Source organism: Zalophus californianus, chromosome 4 (genome assembly GCF_009762305.2).
Source record: "Zalophus californianus isolate mZalCal1 chromosome 4, mZalCal1.pri.v2, whole genome shotgun sequence".
In the NCBI taxonomy this organism is placed as follows: Eukaryota; Metazoa; Chordata; class Mammalia; order Carnivora; family Otariidae; genus Zalophus; species Zalophus californianus.
The window spans coordinates 157898882-157920229 of NC_045598.1; the positions used below are offsets into that span (position 1 = coordinate 157898882).

At 33.5% G+C, this 21348-nt stretch overlaps 1 protein-coding gene across 33 annotated transcripts in view; it reads left to right on the top strand.

Annotated features, from left to right (window-relative positions):
- The window catches only part of RIMS2 (regulating synaptic membrane exocytosis 2), a 583419-nt gene that overhangs the window by 449872 nt on the left and 112199 nt on the right, over nucleotides 1-21348 (top strand). For 10 of the 33 annotated variants that reach the window (XM_027597538.2, XM_027597533.2, XM_027597340.2 and 7 more), the window contains one exon: nucleotides 4785-4957. The exons of 18 other annotated variants lie outside the window; for them this stretch is intronic. In XM_027597538.2, the coding sequence (XP_027453339.1) occupies nucleotides 4785-4957 (173 nt within the window). Of the gene's footprint in view, nucleotides 1-4784; nucleotides 4958-5845; nucleotides 6098-21348 lie in introns of all 33 variants that reach the window. 5 more of the 33 variants (XM_027597289.2, XM_027597299.2, XM_027597310.2 and 2 more) reach the window with 1 other exon arrangement.

A 21348-nucleotide genomic window follows, 5' to 3' on the forward strand; every position in this document is an offset into this window, starting at 1 on the left:
AATAGGTTAGCAAAAATGAGAGCATCTTCTTGCTCACATGATTATTTCATTGTCCACAGTGCCAAGACGCCCCCTGCTCTGTTCTTGTCTCCTGCAGACCCCCACACTGGTGTTGAGAGCCCTGTCCAGAACTTCAGCTTCTCCTTTACCTTCCAAAGATTATGTTTGCCCTATTTTTTTCCAATCTTATGATCTATTCGTTGTGTTTTCTCTCTGAATATGATATGAATATTCCTCCAAGTATTTCTTCATGACATAAAACTTATTTTTCTTCAAACTTAGACTTTTTTCATGCCTGGTATTTTGCAATAACCAAGTCTTGGACTAGATTCCCAGACAACAAATTGCAGTTTTCTGGTGAAATTTAATAAATCAAAGATAAGCAATGCTCAAGGCAACTCATAGTCCCACTCCCGTGTCTTGTCTGAGAAGTTCATGTACAAAACTCAAACCTGAGTTGATGAAATGCTGGTAGAGAAATCAAGCTGGGAAATTGCCTAATCTGAAAGCTTCATATGAGTATACTGGAGAAATGGAAATCTTATTTTAGAAATTTGAATTTACTTTTTTCTCAGGAATATTATTCTAAAATTTTAATAATAACTTTCCTTTTAATAGAGCTTTGATGATATGCTCTTACTTTCCACTATTGTCAGATGAATAGAGAGAACATTAACTTTTCTAGGCCACTTAAGAACTCTTTAGAGTCTGGAACATCCTGAAGAATAATAATTTCCTGTAAATTTTTCTAGTTCATGATCTACTTAATAGTAACGTACAAAACATCAAAATGCTGTCGGGAAAGGCTTCCTTACTGTCTTCCAAGATTTTAATGATCTCCATTCAGGGCACAATTTTCAGCTGAGATCATATAATCCTATGTAATAAATCTTCTTTGTTTTTGTTCCATTAAAGAGAATGGTGAGGATATCATCCATTGTTGATCTGTCAGCTGTAAATTAATACATGCTAATTGTTGAAAACATTTTTTATTGTATGGTGCCAAGACAACACCGGCCATTTTCTAGATAAATGAGATGATTTGCATTCATAACTACCTTGGTACAATAATAATTTAGCTGCTGCTATCTCACTGTTAAACTAGAAACTTTTGTTTACCATAATTTAGGAAAAGAAAAAAAAATACATTTAAGAAATTTTTAAATAATGAATTGCTTTAAAAGTAAACTCTAATATTAGGTCATTTATGACTTTGAATTTTGGGTTTTTTGCAGCTGTGTATGTGAAGATATTTATATTCTAAGTATATTTAAAATATGTTCTTCCGAAGTTCTATTTATAAAAAGATTTTTTTCTATTATTTCTCACTTTCTATATTTCTCATCCTGTGTATCATGTGTAAATTTGCAATGGAAACCTGATCTATACCCTAAAGGTAAACCTACTTAGTTGACTAGAAGTAGACAGAGAAATGCACTTAAAACAAGCCTTGAGAAGGCAGTAGAATCATCATCAAACTAGAGCTGTTAGCTAATTTGTATTCTTTCTTTATATAAACTTTTCCACTCAGTGTCTTTTTATTTAATGACTTTCTGCTTTATGCATTGGAAATGAGCAGTTGCTGTGTGCTACTAAGCACACTACTGGGTATTTTAAATATATCATGTCTCTTACTCCTCGCAAGAATCCTTAAAATGAGATTTATCTTTATCTTACTGGTACAAAAACTAAGCTTCAGAGTTTAAGTTAAATCAAATTAAATCTTTGACTCTTAGGTGCTAAGAGAGTTACTAAAATAAGGAAGATATTGTCCTGGCCTTTAGGAGCTTATATTCTAGTAGAGGGTTTGAAAATTAAAAATGAACACACTTAAACACACGCACACACACACACACAAACACACATCTTTAACAAGAGTTAGTGTGTGTTGAATTCTATAAAACTGTATATGTGTAATCTTATCTTTCCCTAAGTTTTGCATATCCAAAATTTTAGCTCAGCAAACACAATTATCTAAGAGGTCTTAGCCAAAGATATGTGCAATGTGCACTATGTGTGTTTTTTTTTAAAAAAAACCAAATTCTTAAGCCTTAGGCTAGCCTGTATGTACCTATGAATCATAGTAACAGGATTAAAAGTCATGACAACTCAAAAAGACAAAGACTAGAGCATGCAAAGTCAGAATCCTAACTAGTGAAATATAAAAATCAAGTAAGAGTTAGGATTCAGAAATGAAGGCACAGCAATCAGACAAGAACCAATCAGGGAAACACAGAATAGACAGATACCAGTTGGCTTTGTGTATTGAGATAACGTACCAGAGACAGATACTAAAAATGAGGCATGTTCTCTGTCAGCCAAGAAGTGTCATGGATTTCCTGCTGAGATAAAGCTACTTCTTATCCTGTGTCTGGGAATCAGTAGTTCTCCATAAAATAATGGGATATGGATGAACCTGGTCAAATGGGGAAGGTGAGACCTGAGGACAGAGTAGGGGTCAGTGGAAAAGTTTGGTTTCATATTTTAATTTTGCTTTATAAACATATTTTCTGAAATGAATCTCTTGGAGATATGTAAAAATGGTTATATTTTTATTGTAGCTTAGAGCAGTCTTAAAATAATGTATTTATTTTGGGGTATTTCTACCTAGTATTTTTTTCAGTAAAGATATACATGGAATTGATACTAAACCAGTATTCAACTACTGTCGAATCATCATCATCATCATCATCATCGTCATTTGTCATTTATTAAACACTTGTTATATGTCGATATTGTGCTAAGTGCTTTGTTACATACATTATCTTATTTAATCCTTGCAGCAAACGTAGGAGATGGGTACAGTTGTTGTCCATGTTTTAACAGATAAAAAACTGGGACTTATAGAAGCAATTGGCCTGAGATTACAAACCTAAGAATTTTACGTAGCTAGGATTCAGACCAATAATTCATTCTCACTCCAGGGCATGTGCTCTGGTTACATTATTATTTCTTACTACCTCTTACAGTTAAAACTCAGGGTTTTTCATTTGCTTTTAGTACATTTTTTATATCCTGGCTAACTTAGATAATGTTGGATCCAACCATTGAAATGCTATTCTATACAATGGCTGAAGACATTGTCACTTAAAAATGTCACAAAATGTCACAATGTCACAAAAAATTGTTTTTAATATTTTAAAGTGACTTCAGTTTGAAAAAGAATATCATGGACTAAGTGTTCTCCAATAAATTCACTGTAAATAACTAATCTACCTTTAAAATCAACGTGAAGGTTCTATTTACATAGGTATTCCCTGAAAAAAAGGCAGCGAGTTTTGCAGAACTTAAGTGTATTCTTTTTGATACTTGGATTTACCCAACAAAGTTGAAAGTTAAAATGTACTAAGAAAGGCCAATACCTCACCTAATTTGAATGTGTATTTCTAGATTAAGGATTTGAATATCAAATTTTAAGGAGCCTTAAAATTAATCCCTTCATTTTATATTTGAAGAAAAGAATCAGTCATTAACTCAAAAATATATAACTAGACACTGAGAGATCCTGGGGGGGGGAAAAACAGATCATTTTAATCTGATTTAATGTTTATACTATACCCTATCACCATTCAATTTATTTTAGCCATAATGTTTATATCTATCTAATATTTGCAGTGAATTGTTATTCTTACCAGATGGTTTATTAGGTAAAGATTCTTCAAGTCACAGTAAATTGTTTATATAAGGTAATCATCTTTTAGGGCTTTGTGAAATTTGCTAGTATCTGTGATTAGAAAAACCTCCATTGCAAAATCGACCAAATAAGGATGTTTCAACATTATGTTTGAAGTGCATGTAAATAAAGAAATACCTATTAGTAGATATTCTCTTAACCCACTAGTAGCCACCAGGTAGTAATGATACAATCATAATTATTTATTTATATTATTAGATAGCAGACATGTATTATTTCTAATTTTCAAAACAGTCCTGCAAGCAAGATACTATTATCCCTGTTATTTTATAAACAGGCTTATAAAGGTCAAATAACTTGCTCAAGTTTACCCAGCTAGTAAGAGTTTTTCTTGCTCCAGGTTTTCCAGACTCCAAAGTATTAATACTTTTTTACATCCCAAGTGTCATGAACATAAAGCATTCATGATGGCTTGCAACCTACCAGAATATTTGACCACCCAGAACACCCTGCAGGCTGGTTGTGCCAGATAACTATTTGATTATTTCAATTCCAGGAAATTTGAACTATTGTAAATAATAATGACTTTTTCTAGCATTTCTAGGATTCATCAAAATTCCAGCAACCATGCAAAAATTAAACTTTCTTTTTTCTTGGCTTTTCTTTAAAAAAATTAGTGTTTTAATAATTAGATTTTATATTATCTCTAGGTTTTCAGTGAAGCATAATGGATTACAAGAGAACATTGGTGGCTACTAAAATTGGTCTTTATAAGTACAATGGCAACCTTATACTTTTTTTTTCAAATTCTATACAGAAATCAAACAATTCTACTTCCTTATATTATGTTTATTTCCCAGATTTTACCTAAATGTTCTTCCCTGGGGCCATTGCTATTGTGAAACCGTTTTAATGGCCTTCATTGGGGTGTGGTGAAAATGCTCTAATTGCCTTTGCTAAAAACGAGGGTTTCATATAAATTTAATTTTTCTTTTAGGATAATTGCCATTCACTTTTGTTTTATATGCCACTGAGTGGGGTTTTGCAGTATCCTCTGTGGACAATTAAAGTGCTGAAATAGGAGAAGCTACTGATTGCTTTGTGTGGTAATACTGACAACCTCTGCGTGTTTGTCAATCTGTGTTAACAGTATCGATCAGGATGGGATCCTCATAGAGGGGCAGATAATATTTCCACTAAATCTTCGGACAGTGATGTAAGTGATATATCTGCGGTTTCAAGGACTAGTAGTGCTTCTCGTTTCAGCAGCACGAGCTACATGTCTGTCCAATCAGAACGGCCAAGAGGAAACAAGAAAATCAGGTGAGTAAGGGGACTTGAGCAGGAAATTCTTCTAAACATGTTTTAGGAGGTCTTTGATTTTTCTTTAGATAAACATAAAATCCTGGATTTCAAAATGGTTAATACGTGTTGTTAAGGCAGTAAGAAGTTCTGAACATATCACTCTTTATTATATTTTGGTCTCTATTCAAACTACTTGCACAGAAAAGTTTTATAGAACATAATTTTCCTACTAGACTACTTGAAATCCTATCATGAGTTATTTTTTTCATGCTTGCTGTTTTAAAAAGTAATTCTGTTATTATTATATCTTTCCTGAAATTAAAGTGATGGCTAAGTTAAGACTTGAATTTGTTAAGGTTCCAAGGAATAGGAAAAATAATATTTTGAAGGGATTTTTTTTTTTTCCCTAGCCTAATACACTTCGGTGATTCAGAATACATAAGAATATTACTCTTTTAGTAGGATGCTCTCCCATTCTCCTGAAACTTTTAGAAATGCATGGAAAAAGTCCTCAGCTTCTCAAGAAAATGTATAAATGTAATATATGTTAGTATAATTTTTACTTATCACCTGACCTATAGATTTTATAGGCACCTAAGCTATTTTTTTTTTATTCCCATTACATCAGAAAATATCTGTAATGGAGACTACAACTTTTTTCCATGCAACTTTGTGACAGGAAAATATGATCTAAAAACAATGATGACTGAGTGTTGCTTACATGCACAGTGCTTCTTCTGGTAGACACTGGAGAAAAAAGTATTCACCATTTAAAAGATAGAATTTTTGTTTGCTTTAGTAGTTTTCATTACATTTCTGTTTAATTTCATGTGCATTTTTTTCCTTGACTTTTTCTTTCTTGTTTGTGTTTATTTGCATGCCTTCGATGTGTGTTGCTTTCAAAAGGCCAAAGGGAATAGCAGAGGGAGGGCAAGAAGGGGATGAGCGTGAAGAGATAGTTCATGAGAAGGAAGAGGTAAAGGAAGAGAAACTTAGTGAGAATGAGAAAGGGACAGAGATCACAAACACATGTGATAAGGAGAAAAACAGACAATCAGGAGACGAGGAAAAAGCACAAGATGTACCTGAGCAAGGGAAAGAAAACCAACAGTGGAATAAAGAGGATTTGCCAAGACGATTTTCACAAGATGATGACAGGTAAAATTTGCTTATTTGTGTAGACATTTCCCATTAGTAACGTAGTCCTTTTTCCTAATCCTAAAAACTATTTTGCCATTTTCATTTGGTTTATTTTCTTGTGTTTTATCTATTTAGCTTCTAATGCAACTAATTCATATATTGGCAAATTATTATCAAACAGATTGACTTACGAAACAGTCTTTAATTTGTATCCACTAGCTCTGAGGGTCTGCTTTGTTCGATTTTCTTTATGACTTGCTGAATCCAATGTGAATTTCCCTTAGTTCCTTTCATGTTAATTGCTGTATAACTTCTCCATTTGTAGAGTCAAAATTTTTAGAATGAGCTTCTGAAGAGCCTGAAAAAATTTGGCCTACTCCATAAAAAGTATGACACACTGGAGATTAACTCTAAAAATGAGTGGCAAAATAGCTAGCAAAAAGTAAGCTTTATTCATTCCCCAGCTCCCTTGCCTCTTAGTTTTCTGGTGGGTTCTAGCCCAGTTTTGAGTACTGAGGAAGATTGCGAATCAGGGGCAGTACTCTGTTACTAGGAAAAGGGTAGATGCCCCAGGGTTTGTTAGAAGGCAAGCACGTGGGGTTAGCTCCCTCGAAAAATTTAGGCAGCTAGAGAAACTGCCAGAGAAGGAACTTTGAATGGGAAAGAAAGGGGAAAAAATATAAGCAGCAAGATATAAAAATAACTATGTTTTCATTTTCATAACACAGGCACCAAGTAAGTAGGAAGCTATCTTTCTTTACAGTACTGTACTGAAAAGCACATCAGCACAAGTATGCAGTAGACTTCATCTTCCTGCCTGAGGAGATGAGGTTTCTCTAATTATACTTCTCAGAGACTGAGAATTGTACATCATGTCCATTTTGGAGAAATTTGGATTTCTAGTTGTCAATCCAGAATTTGATTTTATGTTAGTACATAGTTGGCTTGATAAGCATACCCTATTATAAGCCAAACTTTGCATTATTATATCTAGCCCCAATCGCAGTTTGTACTTACTCATAATTAATGAGAAAGATAACTGGGGCAGATGTTTATCCTTTCAATATACAATTCAGTGGTTTAGTCTATGACATTTCACTTTTTGTCTCAGATTGGTATATTACTATATCTGTGATCTGTGAAAGTTTCTGTGTAACAGACATTAAACCTAAAAGGAATCCTAAGTTTGGTATGTTATGTGATTTGAATCTAAACTAGTAATTGCGAATCTACCTTCATTACTTCTCTAACTTTCAATAATTACAGCAGTTTAGCAATAAAGACCATTTTTTCTGATTTGTTGGGCATAGAATAATTTCATCATTGGTTCACAGAGAAAAGCTTTCAAGGTTTCCTTGGAAGAGTTTCCTTTCTTTCAAAAGCAGAGCAAAATCCAGGTCTCTACTGTTTTTCTTTGTGTATACTGTGTAGAGAATACCTGAGCCCATTGGTGTTTGCCTGGAGCCAAAAGTCTGACGTACCGGGCTTGGTGGACAAAGATTTTAACTTTTAAGTTTTCAGTTTTTAATTTATTACTTTCTTTATCATTTCCTTTAGGGAAAGAGTACATTATTTTGCGGGGGAAAGGGAAAGATGGTATATTCCTAGCAATCTGAGACATCAAGGCACTGTACTCAGCTTAAGTAACTATATAATCCTTCTGAAATTCTAAAGGGGGCCAGGCAAATGTCTCTAGGGAACATAGATTCTATAAGATGACAAGAAGTATCAACTGCAATTATTTGTAGGAAACTTTTGGTGTCACTAATTATTACAACATAAGATCTTGAAATTGCTTTCATTTCTTACAATAAAATGAACAATCTTTATTAGAGGATATATGTCTGAGTGCTCCCAGTAATATTTTGTTTTGGTTGTTGATGAACACAATCATAGATTGTTTAAACACTAAAAACAGCTTATGTGCTTTATGCCTTTTACTAGTAATCCAAGTTTTATAAAGGAAAAAAGGTTTTGACTTCAGAATTTAAGAATTTATAGCAATGCTAGAACTTAAAATTAACACAGTGACTACAATGTACCAAATCCATTATAGTTGCTTTTTTCCTTACAGTAATTGAATCTCATTGCATAATACAGAATTATGTTTTTTGTGGTCTAGTAGTCACATTAGAGTATGTCTTCTGAATATATAAGTAGAAAATGAATAGGAAAAAGTAAATTCAAAAATGGTTCATTAAATTTTTGAATATACTTTTCAAAGTTGAGAAATAATATATTCATATTTATATATTTACATTTACATACATGTATATAAGTCAGGTGAATGCCCCTATATCATTAATGATTATTTGTAAGCTCTAGAAAATCCAAAATTATTTTAACCATTTAAAATATTTTTTCTCAGTCTGTGTACATGTGTGCATGTTCTAAATTTTATATCCATTTGCACTTGCCAATTATATATATATATATATCCATTATACATTTGCCTATATATATGTATATGTATTATATATATATAAAATGGTAAGCTGGCTCAGAAGAAAACAATGTTCAGAGTTCAGAGGTAAGGAGAAATCATTTATTCAACCAATACTTTCTCAAGCACTGTACTAAAAACTGGGGATAGAAATGAAATTAAGCATTTCTAAATATCTAAGCCTGGGAGTGAAGAAGTTTCTTAGCCTTGTGTGAGTGGACATTTAAGGATAGCTTCATATCCAAAAAATGTTATTAATATACCTAAACAAATTCACAAGCATATTTGAGGAAGGAATTTGGCACAGAAAGGAGGGGATCTTAAGTAAATCTGCAATGGAAGATAGAAAAAACAAATACTGAAAAATACAGTATTGTCAAAGCCAACAATATTGGTGGCTTTATGATCAAACTAGACTCATCTATTCTTCCAGGTTTTGTTCTAGGGCTATAAAACAAAAGGAAAAATTGAAGAAATTAGTTCTCTATAAACTTTTAGTTCTCAGATATGTCGGTAAATGCTAGAGAGTTATAATTTCTTTTTAAAGAGAATGTTCTTGAGATAGGGACATTTTTTAAATGAAAAAGGTTGGCATCTGTTCAAATATTCATGAAAAACTGTTTTTAAGAAACTTAAGCCATCTAAATTGTGTAGATAAAAATTCTTAAAATATTTAGAATAGCAAGCAGAGTAATTGTAATGAAATATTTATTGCTACTAACATGTAGATCAGAGTTATAGATTGGAGTTGAACATTTTCATGACCATGTAATATAAGTTGGTACATACAGCATATTTATGCCCATATTAGAGACTTTTAAAGGAGAAACAGTATGTCTCATAAAAGTAATTGTGGTTGAGGCATCGAAGATACCTGGATTCTCATCCTGACTCTGTTACATTTACCCGCTCACTTTGTCTGGGCTTTTTTGCTTGCCAGTTAGAGGAATGGATGATTCCTACTCCTTCCCATAGTACACAGCCAACAGGAAAGGAAACATCTTCTGTTACACTGAGATTTGTCATTATTATCATGAGCTCAAGAGATCATTGGTTCTGCAGCTAACCACTAGTAGAACAAACAGCTCAACCTAAGTTTCCAGCATTTGGCAGATGTTTCCAAAATTTAGGTGACCAGTATTTAATACTCCATAGATCAAGCTGAGTCTTTCAGTTTTCTGGAAATATGTTTCAGTGCGAACTCATCCCATCGGGCATACTGAATGACTATGCTGTTCTGTTGTATTACTGGTGGTCTGTGTTTTCTTTTGCTTTTTTCTTTCTCATTAAGGCTATCTTCTAGTTAATACTACTGAAATCTTACAAGCTTGTGTAAGTTCTCCTCTATTTTATGATTTGCATGAAAAGGGAATTTAAAAAAAAATACGTAAATATCACTTTTAGAATTTTGATTCTGTAAGTTTGGGGTGGAGCCCAGGAATTTGCATTTTTAAAACAAATACCCCAAGTGGTTATGGATGCTATCTATTCTTTCTTTGCGGTTGCTTATATTTCCTAATGAATTTTATGATCAGCTTGTCAGTTTTGGGGGGGAAAAAAGCAGCTGGGATTTTGATGGGGATTTGTTTAATTAGATCAGTTTAGGGACTGTTACCATCTTAAAAATATTACCTTCCAATCTGTGAGCATGAGATGTTCCATTTATTTTCTTAACTTTCTTACAATGATGTTTTATAGTTTTCAGTGTACACATCTTACACTTCTTTTGTTAAATTTATTCTAAGCATTTTTGTGTGCTATTATAAATAGAATTGTTTTATTAATTTACTTTTAGTGCTGTTCATTGCTAGTATATAGAAATACAATTCATTTCTATATATATATATTGATCTTGTATCCTACAACCTTGCTGTATTTCATTTATTAGTTTTAAAAGGTTTTTTTGTTAATTCCTTAGGATATTCTATGTAAGAGATCATGTCATCTGTGAATAGAGGTAGTTTTACTTCTTCCTTCCAATCTGAATGCCTTTTATTTCCTTTTCTTGTCTAATGACCTGGCTAAAACCGTCACTACGGTGTTAAACAGAAGTGACTCATAGAAAGTTCTTAAAAGAAACAGCCATATAGAATTACTCTGCATTAACTGTCACAGCACTTTTGAGGATATTTTCTCCGATGCCACTCATCCATTTTAGAATAGTCTATGCAAAACTTCCTTTTAAAATTCTATGAGTATTTCTCCTACACGACTGATGTATCTGCTTCACAGGAAACAAAACATTGTAGCCCACTGTATGTTCTCTTTACCTAGTCTATCAGGAAGTCAAGTTCATAGTCAACACCTATTAATGCCATTCAATTTCTTGAACTACATATTAAAATTATATTACATATAATAAATAATTGACATATTCACTTTTGCCTCTTTTTTGAGGCTTTGCTTTTCTACTTCTATTTTACTATAATTTAGAGTTCTATAACTTTTTCTTAAAACTTCCTCAAATTATATATGCTGCTCAGCCTTAACAGTTTTCATATTTTTATTGTGCAGACTTTTAGAATTTGACCCTGTTACCCTTCTCTTCTTGAAATGCTTTTTTCTCAGAGCTTTTGTGATTGTACACTCCTTTAATTCTCCGTCCATCTCTCTGGTCCCCTCTGTTTTTCCTGTGAGCTTTCTGTATGCCCCTTTTATGTTGGTATTTTCCAGGGTCCCATCCTAGGCCCCCCCTTTTTGTTACTCTACACATTCTATCTTGTCGGTGCATTTTTAATTCCATGGCTTCAAGTAGTATCGGTATATTAATGACTTCCCAAACTATATTTCCAGTCCAGATCTCTTTCTTAATCCTCCACCAGATCTCTCCAGTCCTGTTCTGTCCATCTTCTTGTCTGTCCTGGAGACATACCAAGCTCAACATATAAAGCTCAGTTGGTTAAGCATCTGCCTTCAGCTCAGGTCAAGCTCAACATATAAAGCTCAGTTGGTTAAGCATCTGCCTTCAGCTCAGGTCACGATCACGGGGTCTTGGGATTGAGCCTGTCATCAGGCTCCCAGCTCAGTAGGGAGCCTGCTCTCCCTCTCCCTTTGCCTCTCTCTCTCAAATATATAGTTAAAATCTTTTTAAAAAATGTAAAATTAAATTCATCATACTCCTCACCAAACAAGCAACCAAAATGAATGGCCTGCTTCTCTTGTACTGTCTCTCAGTGCATGGCTCCCATATTCTTACACTTGCCCAAGTGTAGCAACCCAGACATCACTCTTTACTGAACACAATTCCCTGCCTCCGGTCACCAAGTCTTATGGATTTTAATGCTTAATCATTTCTGAAATATGTCCATTTCTCCCTATTTCCCTATTTCCATTTCCATGAATTAATCTATTATCTCTTACAGAGATTAGTTTAGTAGGAAACTCTTTTAAAAATAATAACTCATAACTCTGAGCTCATTATAATAGCATTTATGAATTATATACTTTTAAAAGATGAGTTTTATGGTATGTGAATTAGATCCTTTAAAATGCTCAAAAAATACTAAAAAAATTTAAATGCTCAAAAAGTATCTGCAAAAAAAATGAAACTGTGATCTATGTTGCTTCTTCAGTAAATATTGTGAGTATAGTGGTGATAAATGCAGGTATTTTGTTTAGGGCTTAGTTTGTCAAGCATGTTTTCTTCTATTCCATTTCTCCTTAAGAGCTACCTTTCCGTAAAATATTTATCTCTCTTTTTAAAAAATTCTTGCATACATTTTTAACATCACCAGGGTGCTTAAGATGAATAAAATACAGCCCTTATTCTTAAGAAAAGGTGATGACTTTCTTTTCCCCTTTTTTATAGTCCCAGATTTCTCCTTTGCACATAAATATAGTTGTTGGCCTGAAACTAAGAACTCTATTTATATACTGAAGATGCTCAGTTAATAAGTAAATAAGCTATTCTCATACAAATTTGGAAAAATTACTGGGTTAATTGATTCTCCATCATATTATTTTCTGTGTGGTAAATCTGAGTGTGCTTATGACTTCATGATCTCCATATTGGATCACTGAGTGAAAGCTTTGAGACTTGATTATGTATACGGTCTAAAGAGAAGGAGCATTTGACAATAAAGTACTGAGAAGGCACAGCTAGTAGAGTGAGAACGTGAAGATGGAGGAGGGCTTTGGGTCAGAAGCATAGGTGATAGATTGACTCAAAGCAGAAAAAAGGCAAATATAAAAATAGATAAGTTAGACTGGGAGTTGGGAAGTTGGTTGTCACTACCTGATAGCCTTAATTTTCTCAAACACATAAGAGGCAGAATGTAAGAGTTTGTAAGTTGAATTAGAGGTTTGATTTGAAGATTTTGAATAATTGCTGAAGAAAATTGGAAAAGTAGCTGACCAAGGACAAATTAAAGGGTTGATGAATAACTCAGTAAATCCAACTGAGGGACGTTTCCAAGAGACACCAGCATGGGAGAGTAGTGTGATCTTTTCTAGCAGTACTGAGCCAATCTGAGTGTAGGTACAGAAGTCAGATTGTAGCATTTGTGGAGGATGGGAATTTCGATGGGAGGGGCTGTTAGGAAAATAGAAGTGGAAAGAAATTAAGGGTTCTTATGTAAATATCCATGCTAGACAAGAAGGAAGAAAAGTCCAGACAGGAACTGATATACTAGGAGAAGGTAGAGAAAATTCAAAAATTGGAAAACTATGTCATGTAGTACAAAAGCAAATTTAGGGAACTGGAAACGTGAGAGGTTTTAACATCACAGTATGACATTGAAACTTAAGATTGTGTGATGGAGCTCTTGAACTAGTTAGCAAATTTTAAGACATAGCCATTGCAGCAAGTAGAATAGAGTGGATGAAAAGAGTAAATGTGAAGGTAGTTGGAGATAGGTAAGTTTTGGAGTTATGAAGCAATTGGTTAGGTCTTCTTAATGAATATGTAAGTTTCATAGGATTACAGTAAAATTGAGAATTGAAAAGAAGACTAAGCCAGCTCCTAAAGACTTGAGTGAATGAGTCAATGGCCATGAAGTTACCAGATGATAAGAGGAGAAAAGAGGAGGAGAAGTACATGTTGGCATAGCCAGAAGTCATAAGCTGCAAAAAAAAAAAAAAAAAATTAAAATTAAAAAAATAAACTTTTAAGTAAAAGTAGAAGAGAAATATTCAAAAAAAAAGTAGCCAGTAGTTAGAAATATTACAACCTATGAAGAAGGGTAAGTATTTGTCACTAGAGAGGACTTCAAGGGAAACAATGTGTTCAAGGAAGCCCCAGGTTTTAGTTAGGACAAGATACAGATTGTTTAGTTGACCATAATGAAAAGGGTTTGGCATAAGTAACAAGAGTATAGCTTTTGTCATAGACGCACCTGGCTTTTCCTCTGCTGTTGGCGTCGCCACATTTTTAGGGTATTCTTTTCAGCTAACTCATAGTATTTATACTTCAATACCACATCTCTCTATTTTGATATGAAATTAGAGGTCATTATTAATTAAAATTTACTCCTACATCCTACATAAATTTTAAGAGACATAAAATTTAATGGACTTTGTAATGTAGTCGTTATTAGCAAGTCTGTTAATTTGTAATCCTCTGATGCTTGGTTATTCTATCTTGTTACCACCAGAAAATCCTATTCAGAGATGTCTACACAGACTCATTTTTATGGATGAATCAATTTCCCTATAGATAGAACAGCAATTGGAGATTATATACATTTAAAATGTCTATTAGCCTTCATTTATATATTGAACTTTTGTTTTCTGGTATTACCACCATTGGTTAAGCTATAAGTAAATAATGTTTCTATGGACTTATCTTCTATAATAGATAAAATTAATTTTGTTGCTCTTTTTTTACATTTATTTCTAACATTCTCCCTACTACCTGCATGTTAGAGAGTAAAATAAATTTACTGTGAAGGTAGAGAAACAATTAAATTGGAATAACTTTCACCATACAAAATAATAGCAGAAAAAAACTACTGCAGTAGTTTCCATCATATTTAATATTTGTTTTTACAAGCCAATAAGGACAATTAATCTACAGTTGTTATTTTAAACTATATGCAATATTTGGAGCTAGTGACTCCTAGCAGAACTACAGGTATCCCTTAGGATGAACAAATTTAACATATAGAAGTTTGATTTTTATAGAAATAATAAAAGTAAGATCAAGTTTAAAGTCGAATTTTCATGCATGAGTATTATTGGCAGTATATCAGTATAATGTGGTACTATATAGTATGGTTTCATTTTCAGCTTCTGATTCTCCATGTGGAAAAATGGGATCTAATCTTAAGGAAGCAAAAGTCATGGAAAAAATCCACAAATACCTGGCCTGAGACTTTAGAACCTTAATGACACAATTTAATCTTTATATTTTAGCCTTATTTTGACTTCGGTCTTTCATACTTACTGATCTTTCTCCTTACAGGCTCTTGCTTTTATACTCTTGTGTATATGCTCACATCGATTCTTGTGCCTAAATTGTGGTTTCTGCCTTTCTGTTTATGAGTAAAGTACCTGCCCGTCCTTCAGTACCAACTCAAATATAAATTCATCTAAGAAATACTGTCTCTTCTCTTCCTTCAGAATTTATCTAATATCCTTTTATGATAACAGTTTCTCTTGCGGTATTCATTTCTCTCCTCTGAATATAATTAATTAAATGTCCACTTAATCAATCCTGATTGACCAGTAGTTAGCCTTTTGAAGATAAATTATCTATCATTTTTATCTTTTTATTGTCTTATCTCCCAGTATCTCCAATACATCACACAAAGTAGATGCTCGATAAAAGTTTGTGTATGAATATATGAATAAGTAAGATTGCAATGAAGCAGTGAAAATTTAGAGGTGTGAAGAGCTTCGAACATAGTGCTTCTGGCTTCCAACATAGTGCAATACTCAATATGCCCATCTCAGTCTTCTTTGATGAAAGTTTTAAAATAGTCCAAGAGGTCATTTGTAATTCATTTTGGAAAGATTTAGTTGATTGATGTGTTAGTTTACTGATTTAATATATAAGAATAGTTCTCTCTCTCATCTTTGTACTTTTTGATAGGATTTTAGAATTAATTTTACACTGTTCTTTTGGGGTGCATTAGATTGTCATTCGTTTGTCTAATCTTTAAATACCATCTTATGGAACCCTTTTGTTATTTTTTCTTATATGTTTTTCCCCCACCCTTGTCAGACTTCATACAGGATTTTTACATATAAAATAGTGATTATCATTAGGATGGCAAAAATAAGGACACTTGTAAATTAGTCTTCTGAGACTTTCTATCAAGATATTTTGAATAAGTGATACATAGGACTTAATGTTGAAGCTGTCTGAGACAACTGCATATTTTCGGAACAATCTGTGAATTAACCAACTTACTTTACTATTTCTATTTATCATGGATTATGAATTACTGCTTTGCATGGTATGCCTGTCATCTGTAGAGACTTAGTTTCAGTCTGACTCACGGAGGATTCAGCTGGCTTGCTTTGCAAAGTTGTGAATGAGAACTTGATGCCATGTTGCACTGACTCATAGTAAGCATAATATCACTTATCATCATCCAAAATTTATTTTAGTATTATAATTAACACATAAGTCCTCCAAAAATATACATGAGAGATAATATAGCATAATGGTTAAAACTTAGCTCTGGATTCTTACAGAACTGGATTGAATCCTGGTTCTGTCAATTCCTAACAATATAAATGTAAGCAAATAAAAATCACTCTTTTCATGTATATATTAGGGATAATAATAATAATTTTTCACAGGGTTGTCATGAAAATTCAATGAAATTATATCCTTAAAGCTTTTAACACCATTCCTGGCATTCCTGGCACATGATAAGCATTTGATAAATAGTAGAGATTAGTAAAGAAAGAAAAAGGAGGCACCTGGGTGGTTCAGTTGGTTAAGCGTCTGCCTTTGGCTCAGGTCATGATCTCAGGGTCCTGGGATTGAGCCCCACATCGGGCTCCCTGCTCAGCAGGAGGCCTGCTTCTCCCTCTCCCTCTACTTCTCCCCACCCCCACCTGTTCATGCTCTCACTGTCTCTCTTAAATAATAAATAAACTCTTTAAAAAAAAAAAGAAAGGAGAGGAAAAATAAATTATAAAATTCTCACTTTTTTAGCCTTTTTAACTGCATATTTCATAGAAACTTTCCTGTAACACTTTGACAGATAATTCAGAATAAGATAAGTCCATCTTACATTTTGTACAAGAGAAAATAATTCCCAAAATACCAAAGAGATTTCATGATAAGATAATTTCACAAAATAATATGGTAGAGATTCTGAAAAATGTTTATAAGGTTTGTTTCAGAGTTTGATATGGTTGACCTTTAATGGTCTTGGAGTTGTAGTGGTTTTATTCCTTAAATTGCCTTAATTTATTCAGCAAATATTTTTGAGCATCTTACATATGCCAGATCCTCTGGTAAAATGGGTTGACAAGACCTTTCCTTCAAAGAGCTTAAAGTCTAGAGGGGAGATAGAGTAATTAGAAGTAAATAAATGGTCACAAGAAGTAATTACAATAAGTAAAAGTATAAAAATTAATTCTAACATGTGATTTGGTAATAACCCCTTAGTACATCATTTTAACAACCCACTTAATTATCTCATTTAAAGCTCTCTACTAACTTTAAAACACAGGTGTATGGAAAATGAAAGTTATAAAAGGTTATCTAAATTGCCCAATATTAAATCATTTAAACTGAAGCAGAAACAAGTGACTCTTTCAGCATTATACAAGCTAGGAAAACATCCTCAGAAGAAAATCCATTATGTCTTCTAAACCTCTAACCACTTAAAAATTCTGACGTAATAGCTTAAGAACATATTTGAGGGGCGCCTGGGTGGCTCACTTGTTAGGCATCTGCCTTCGGCTCAGGTCATGATCCCAGGGTCCTGCGATCAAGCCCCATGTCGGGCTCCCTGCTCAGCGGGAGGCCTGCTTCTCCCTCTCCCACTCCCCCTGCTTGTGTTCCCTCTCTCGCTGTCTCTCTCTCTGTCAAGTAATAAATAAAGTTAAAAAAAACACACATTATTTGAGAACCTTTGTTAAATAGTTTTTCTTAGCTCTGATGCATACCAAACATAAGGCTTTTAAAATCTAAAAAATACAATAATTAAAACATTACATACTATTTTGTACTTGGGACTCCTGGGTTCTCCTATTTCATTTTTTGTTTGTTTGTTTTGGTTTTTAATCTTCCTGCCATATAAATCTGAAAGGGTCTCTAGCTAAAATCAATCAGCAAGGCAAGACTATGAAGTATGAATACTTAGAAATATAAAATCAAATCTTTTAAATTGGTGTTTTCCAAGTATATTTCCAGAAAATTAACCCCATGAACTAATGCTTAAAAATTAATGGCTTTAAGGTCAACAAGGGTGGGAAACCAGTATACATACTCTCCTTCTCTTTGAGATTCGTAGTCTATATCAGCATTCTGAGAAGTTCTGTGATAAAGTGGTATTTAAAGAAGAATTTCCTAAACTTTATGATAGATTATTTTAATGTAATACTTTCACATTTTATTCTGAGAAACATGCTTTAAACTCAATGACATGCATTCATTTTTCATTCCTAACTTTGGCTTGCATTCTCTCAGTGAAATAAATATTTTTATTCTTGATGAGATTAGGCATGGAATTATGGTGCAAAATTTGGGGTTTCCCAGAAGAGATTCTTCGAGCTGAGAAAACTTACTTATAGGGATTGATCTTGTCCCTAAAGAAGCAGATGGGTGGGGCTAGGAAACTAATTGTAAAATCAACTAGAGAGTCACAAATCTGACAAGGAAAAGTATGATCCAAAGAATGTAAGATAAGATTTATCTTCCAAATAATGACACTAACAAAGGGCTGCATAAAAATGGCTTATATAATTCAACAAATATCATGAACATTTATAATTTTTGCTGACTTTTCACATGTATTTTAAAATTTAATTCACCCCATCTCCTGTTTAGGAAGTCACTTCAAACAAGGCAGTTGAGTCGCACTGTAGAGATGGAGTTGATGGGTAATAGCCCATTTCTACCTTGTCTATCCTTTTCTATTTGCTTGGACTATTAGTTGCGGAGATCAAAGGAGATAACAGCTTGAGTTCCACTGATGTCATATGTGTGCATGTGTGTCCGTATGTATGTGCATGCATTTGCGTGCACCACACTCTAGCACATGCTTAATGGAACTCTCTCCCAATTTCCCTCTTTAAGAAGTGCTCTATCTTGCTCTGAACTTGAGACCTTATGTCTAATTTTCTAGACTTCCAGAGCTGGTTTTGCATTGTTATTTAATGTAGTCCCTGACTCCCACAGCTAATATTTTAACACATCATTAAACTTTGCTATTTCTACTGTCATTAGAATTCACCCTCTTCACTAAAAGGATTAATTATACATATTATATAGGACAAACATGAACATTCTCTTACGTTTAAGGTTATATAAAATATTCATCAAGGTCTGTCAAGATAATAATGAGTGAATATTATAAGGGAGATATTTATAGACTCATTTTTTAAATTCAATATATAGCTAATTCATTGTCCTATTATACTTTCAAAGACTTCACCGCTTTATTGTTATTCTTTTAGTAAATAATAATGTTAAGGGGCGCCTAGGTGGCTCAGTCGGTCAAGCATCCGACTCTTGATTTCGGCTCAGGTCGTGATCTCAGGATCGTGGGATTTCAGCTCAGGTCGTGATCTCAGGGTCGTGGGATTTCGGCTCAGGTCGTGATCTCAGGGTCGTGGGGCTCTGTGCTCAGCACAGGGTGTGCTTGTCCCTCTCCCTCTGCTCCTCCCCTCTGCTCTGTCTCTCAAATAAATAAATAAGTAAGCAAATAAATAAATAAATAAAATCTTTTAACAATAAATAAATAAATAATGTTAATATATTTACAGAGTACTGGTTAAAAAAACAAATTTTATGTATAATACATACAAATATATGTACATATTAATATATAATATAGTATATCCATACATTATATGTATGTTACATATAGCTCTATGTACGTATGTATATGTGTATATCATGAGATAGTTAACAGTAGACTTGAGAGATTGAAAGCATGTTTTATTATTACATTTTGAGATGAGGATTCTCCTGGTTGAGGATTCTAATGCTGCTCTAATGAAATAAACTTAGAATTTCGGTTCAATCTGTACAAGTGGTTATCACTGTAAAAAATAAAAAGAATCTGTGATTTAGGCATACTTCTCTCAGAATAATGTTTAGGGAATGCTAAAATCTTGACTTCATGGGAGCAGAGTCTTCATTTGTCTTGGCACTGCCTAGAGCACTTCCTAGCTTAGTGCAGGTCCTTAACACATATTTGTTGAAGAATAAACAGATAAATGAATACCTATTTCAGTAATTTTTTAAAATGTGGTTTTTCACTAAAACAATTGAAGTTAGATAATGAATTAGAATGATAATTTTAAAAAATAAAGATTTTTAAATACCAAGTAATTAGATTAAATTGAGTGCCTTTTCCCACTAATCCTCAAACTATTATGAAATATTTAATCACCATATTACCTCTTCTTGATTACAATTTTCCTTGTTAATGATTCATTCTTAAAATCTTAATGTAGTGCTTCTCTCTTTTTTCTTCCAAGATTTTATTTAAATTCCAGTTAGTTAACATAGAGTATAATATTAGTTTCAGGATAGCATTTAGTGATTCATCTCTTACATACAACACCCAGTGCTAATCACAACAAATGACCTCCTCAATCCCCATCACCTATTTCACCCATCCCCCCCCACCTTCCCTCTGGTAACCATCAGTTTGTTCTCCAGAGTTAAGAGTCAGCTTTATGGTTTGCCTCTCTCTTTTTTATCCCCCCATGTTCATCTGTTTTCTTAAATTCCACATATGAGTGAAATCATATGGTATTTGTCTTTCTCTGATTGACTTATTTCACTTAGCAAAATACTCTCTAGCTCCATCAATGTCATTGCAAATGGCAAGATTTCATTCTTTTTTATGGCTGGATAATATTCTTCTGTATGTATATACACAACATCAGGATGCATGTATTCCTTTGAATCAGTATTTTTGTATTTTTTGGGTAAATACCAGTAGTTGTAGTGTTTCTCTTATAATAAAACTATTTTTTAAAAGATTTTATTTATTTATTTGACAGAGAGAGACAGCGAGAGAGGGAACACAAGCAGGGGGAGTGGGAGAGGGAGAAGCAGGCTTCCTGCTGAGCAGGGAGCCCAATGTGGGGCTTGATCCCTGGACCCCAGGATCACGACCTGAGCCAAAGGCAGACGCTTAATGACTGAGCCATCCAGGTGCCCCTATAATTAAACTATTATATACAGAAAGCCACAGACCATTATTGGAAGGGACTTTAGAAGTTCCCTAATTCTCTGAACTAACTAGAGTTAGACTTCTATATCAGTGGTTCCCAAACCAACCTGATAAACAAATTGCCAGGGGACCATTTTAAAAACATCAATTCTCTGACCTTAGCATGAGAATTCTGTTCCAGTATATCTAGATATGATAATCAGCAACCCTATACAATATCACTGATAGTTGATTGTTAAATCTGTGTAAAGAATTCAGACCTCTCTACCTTATGAGACAAGTCCACTATATTTTTGGACATTTGTAACTATTAGACTTTTTTAAATGAAGCCAACCCTACCTGCCTGTAAATGATTGCTTTTAAAAAAAGGTTCGTTGTCTTAACCTGGAGAGTGATTATAAAGGTATTCACTTTATAATTACCCTGCAATTGAACATATGTCTTACATACTCCTTTGCATTTGTGATATATTTCACAAGTTTAAGAACATGAAAATTGAATTGGAAGGGGA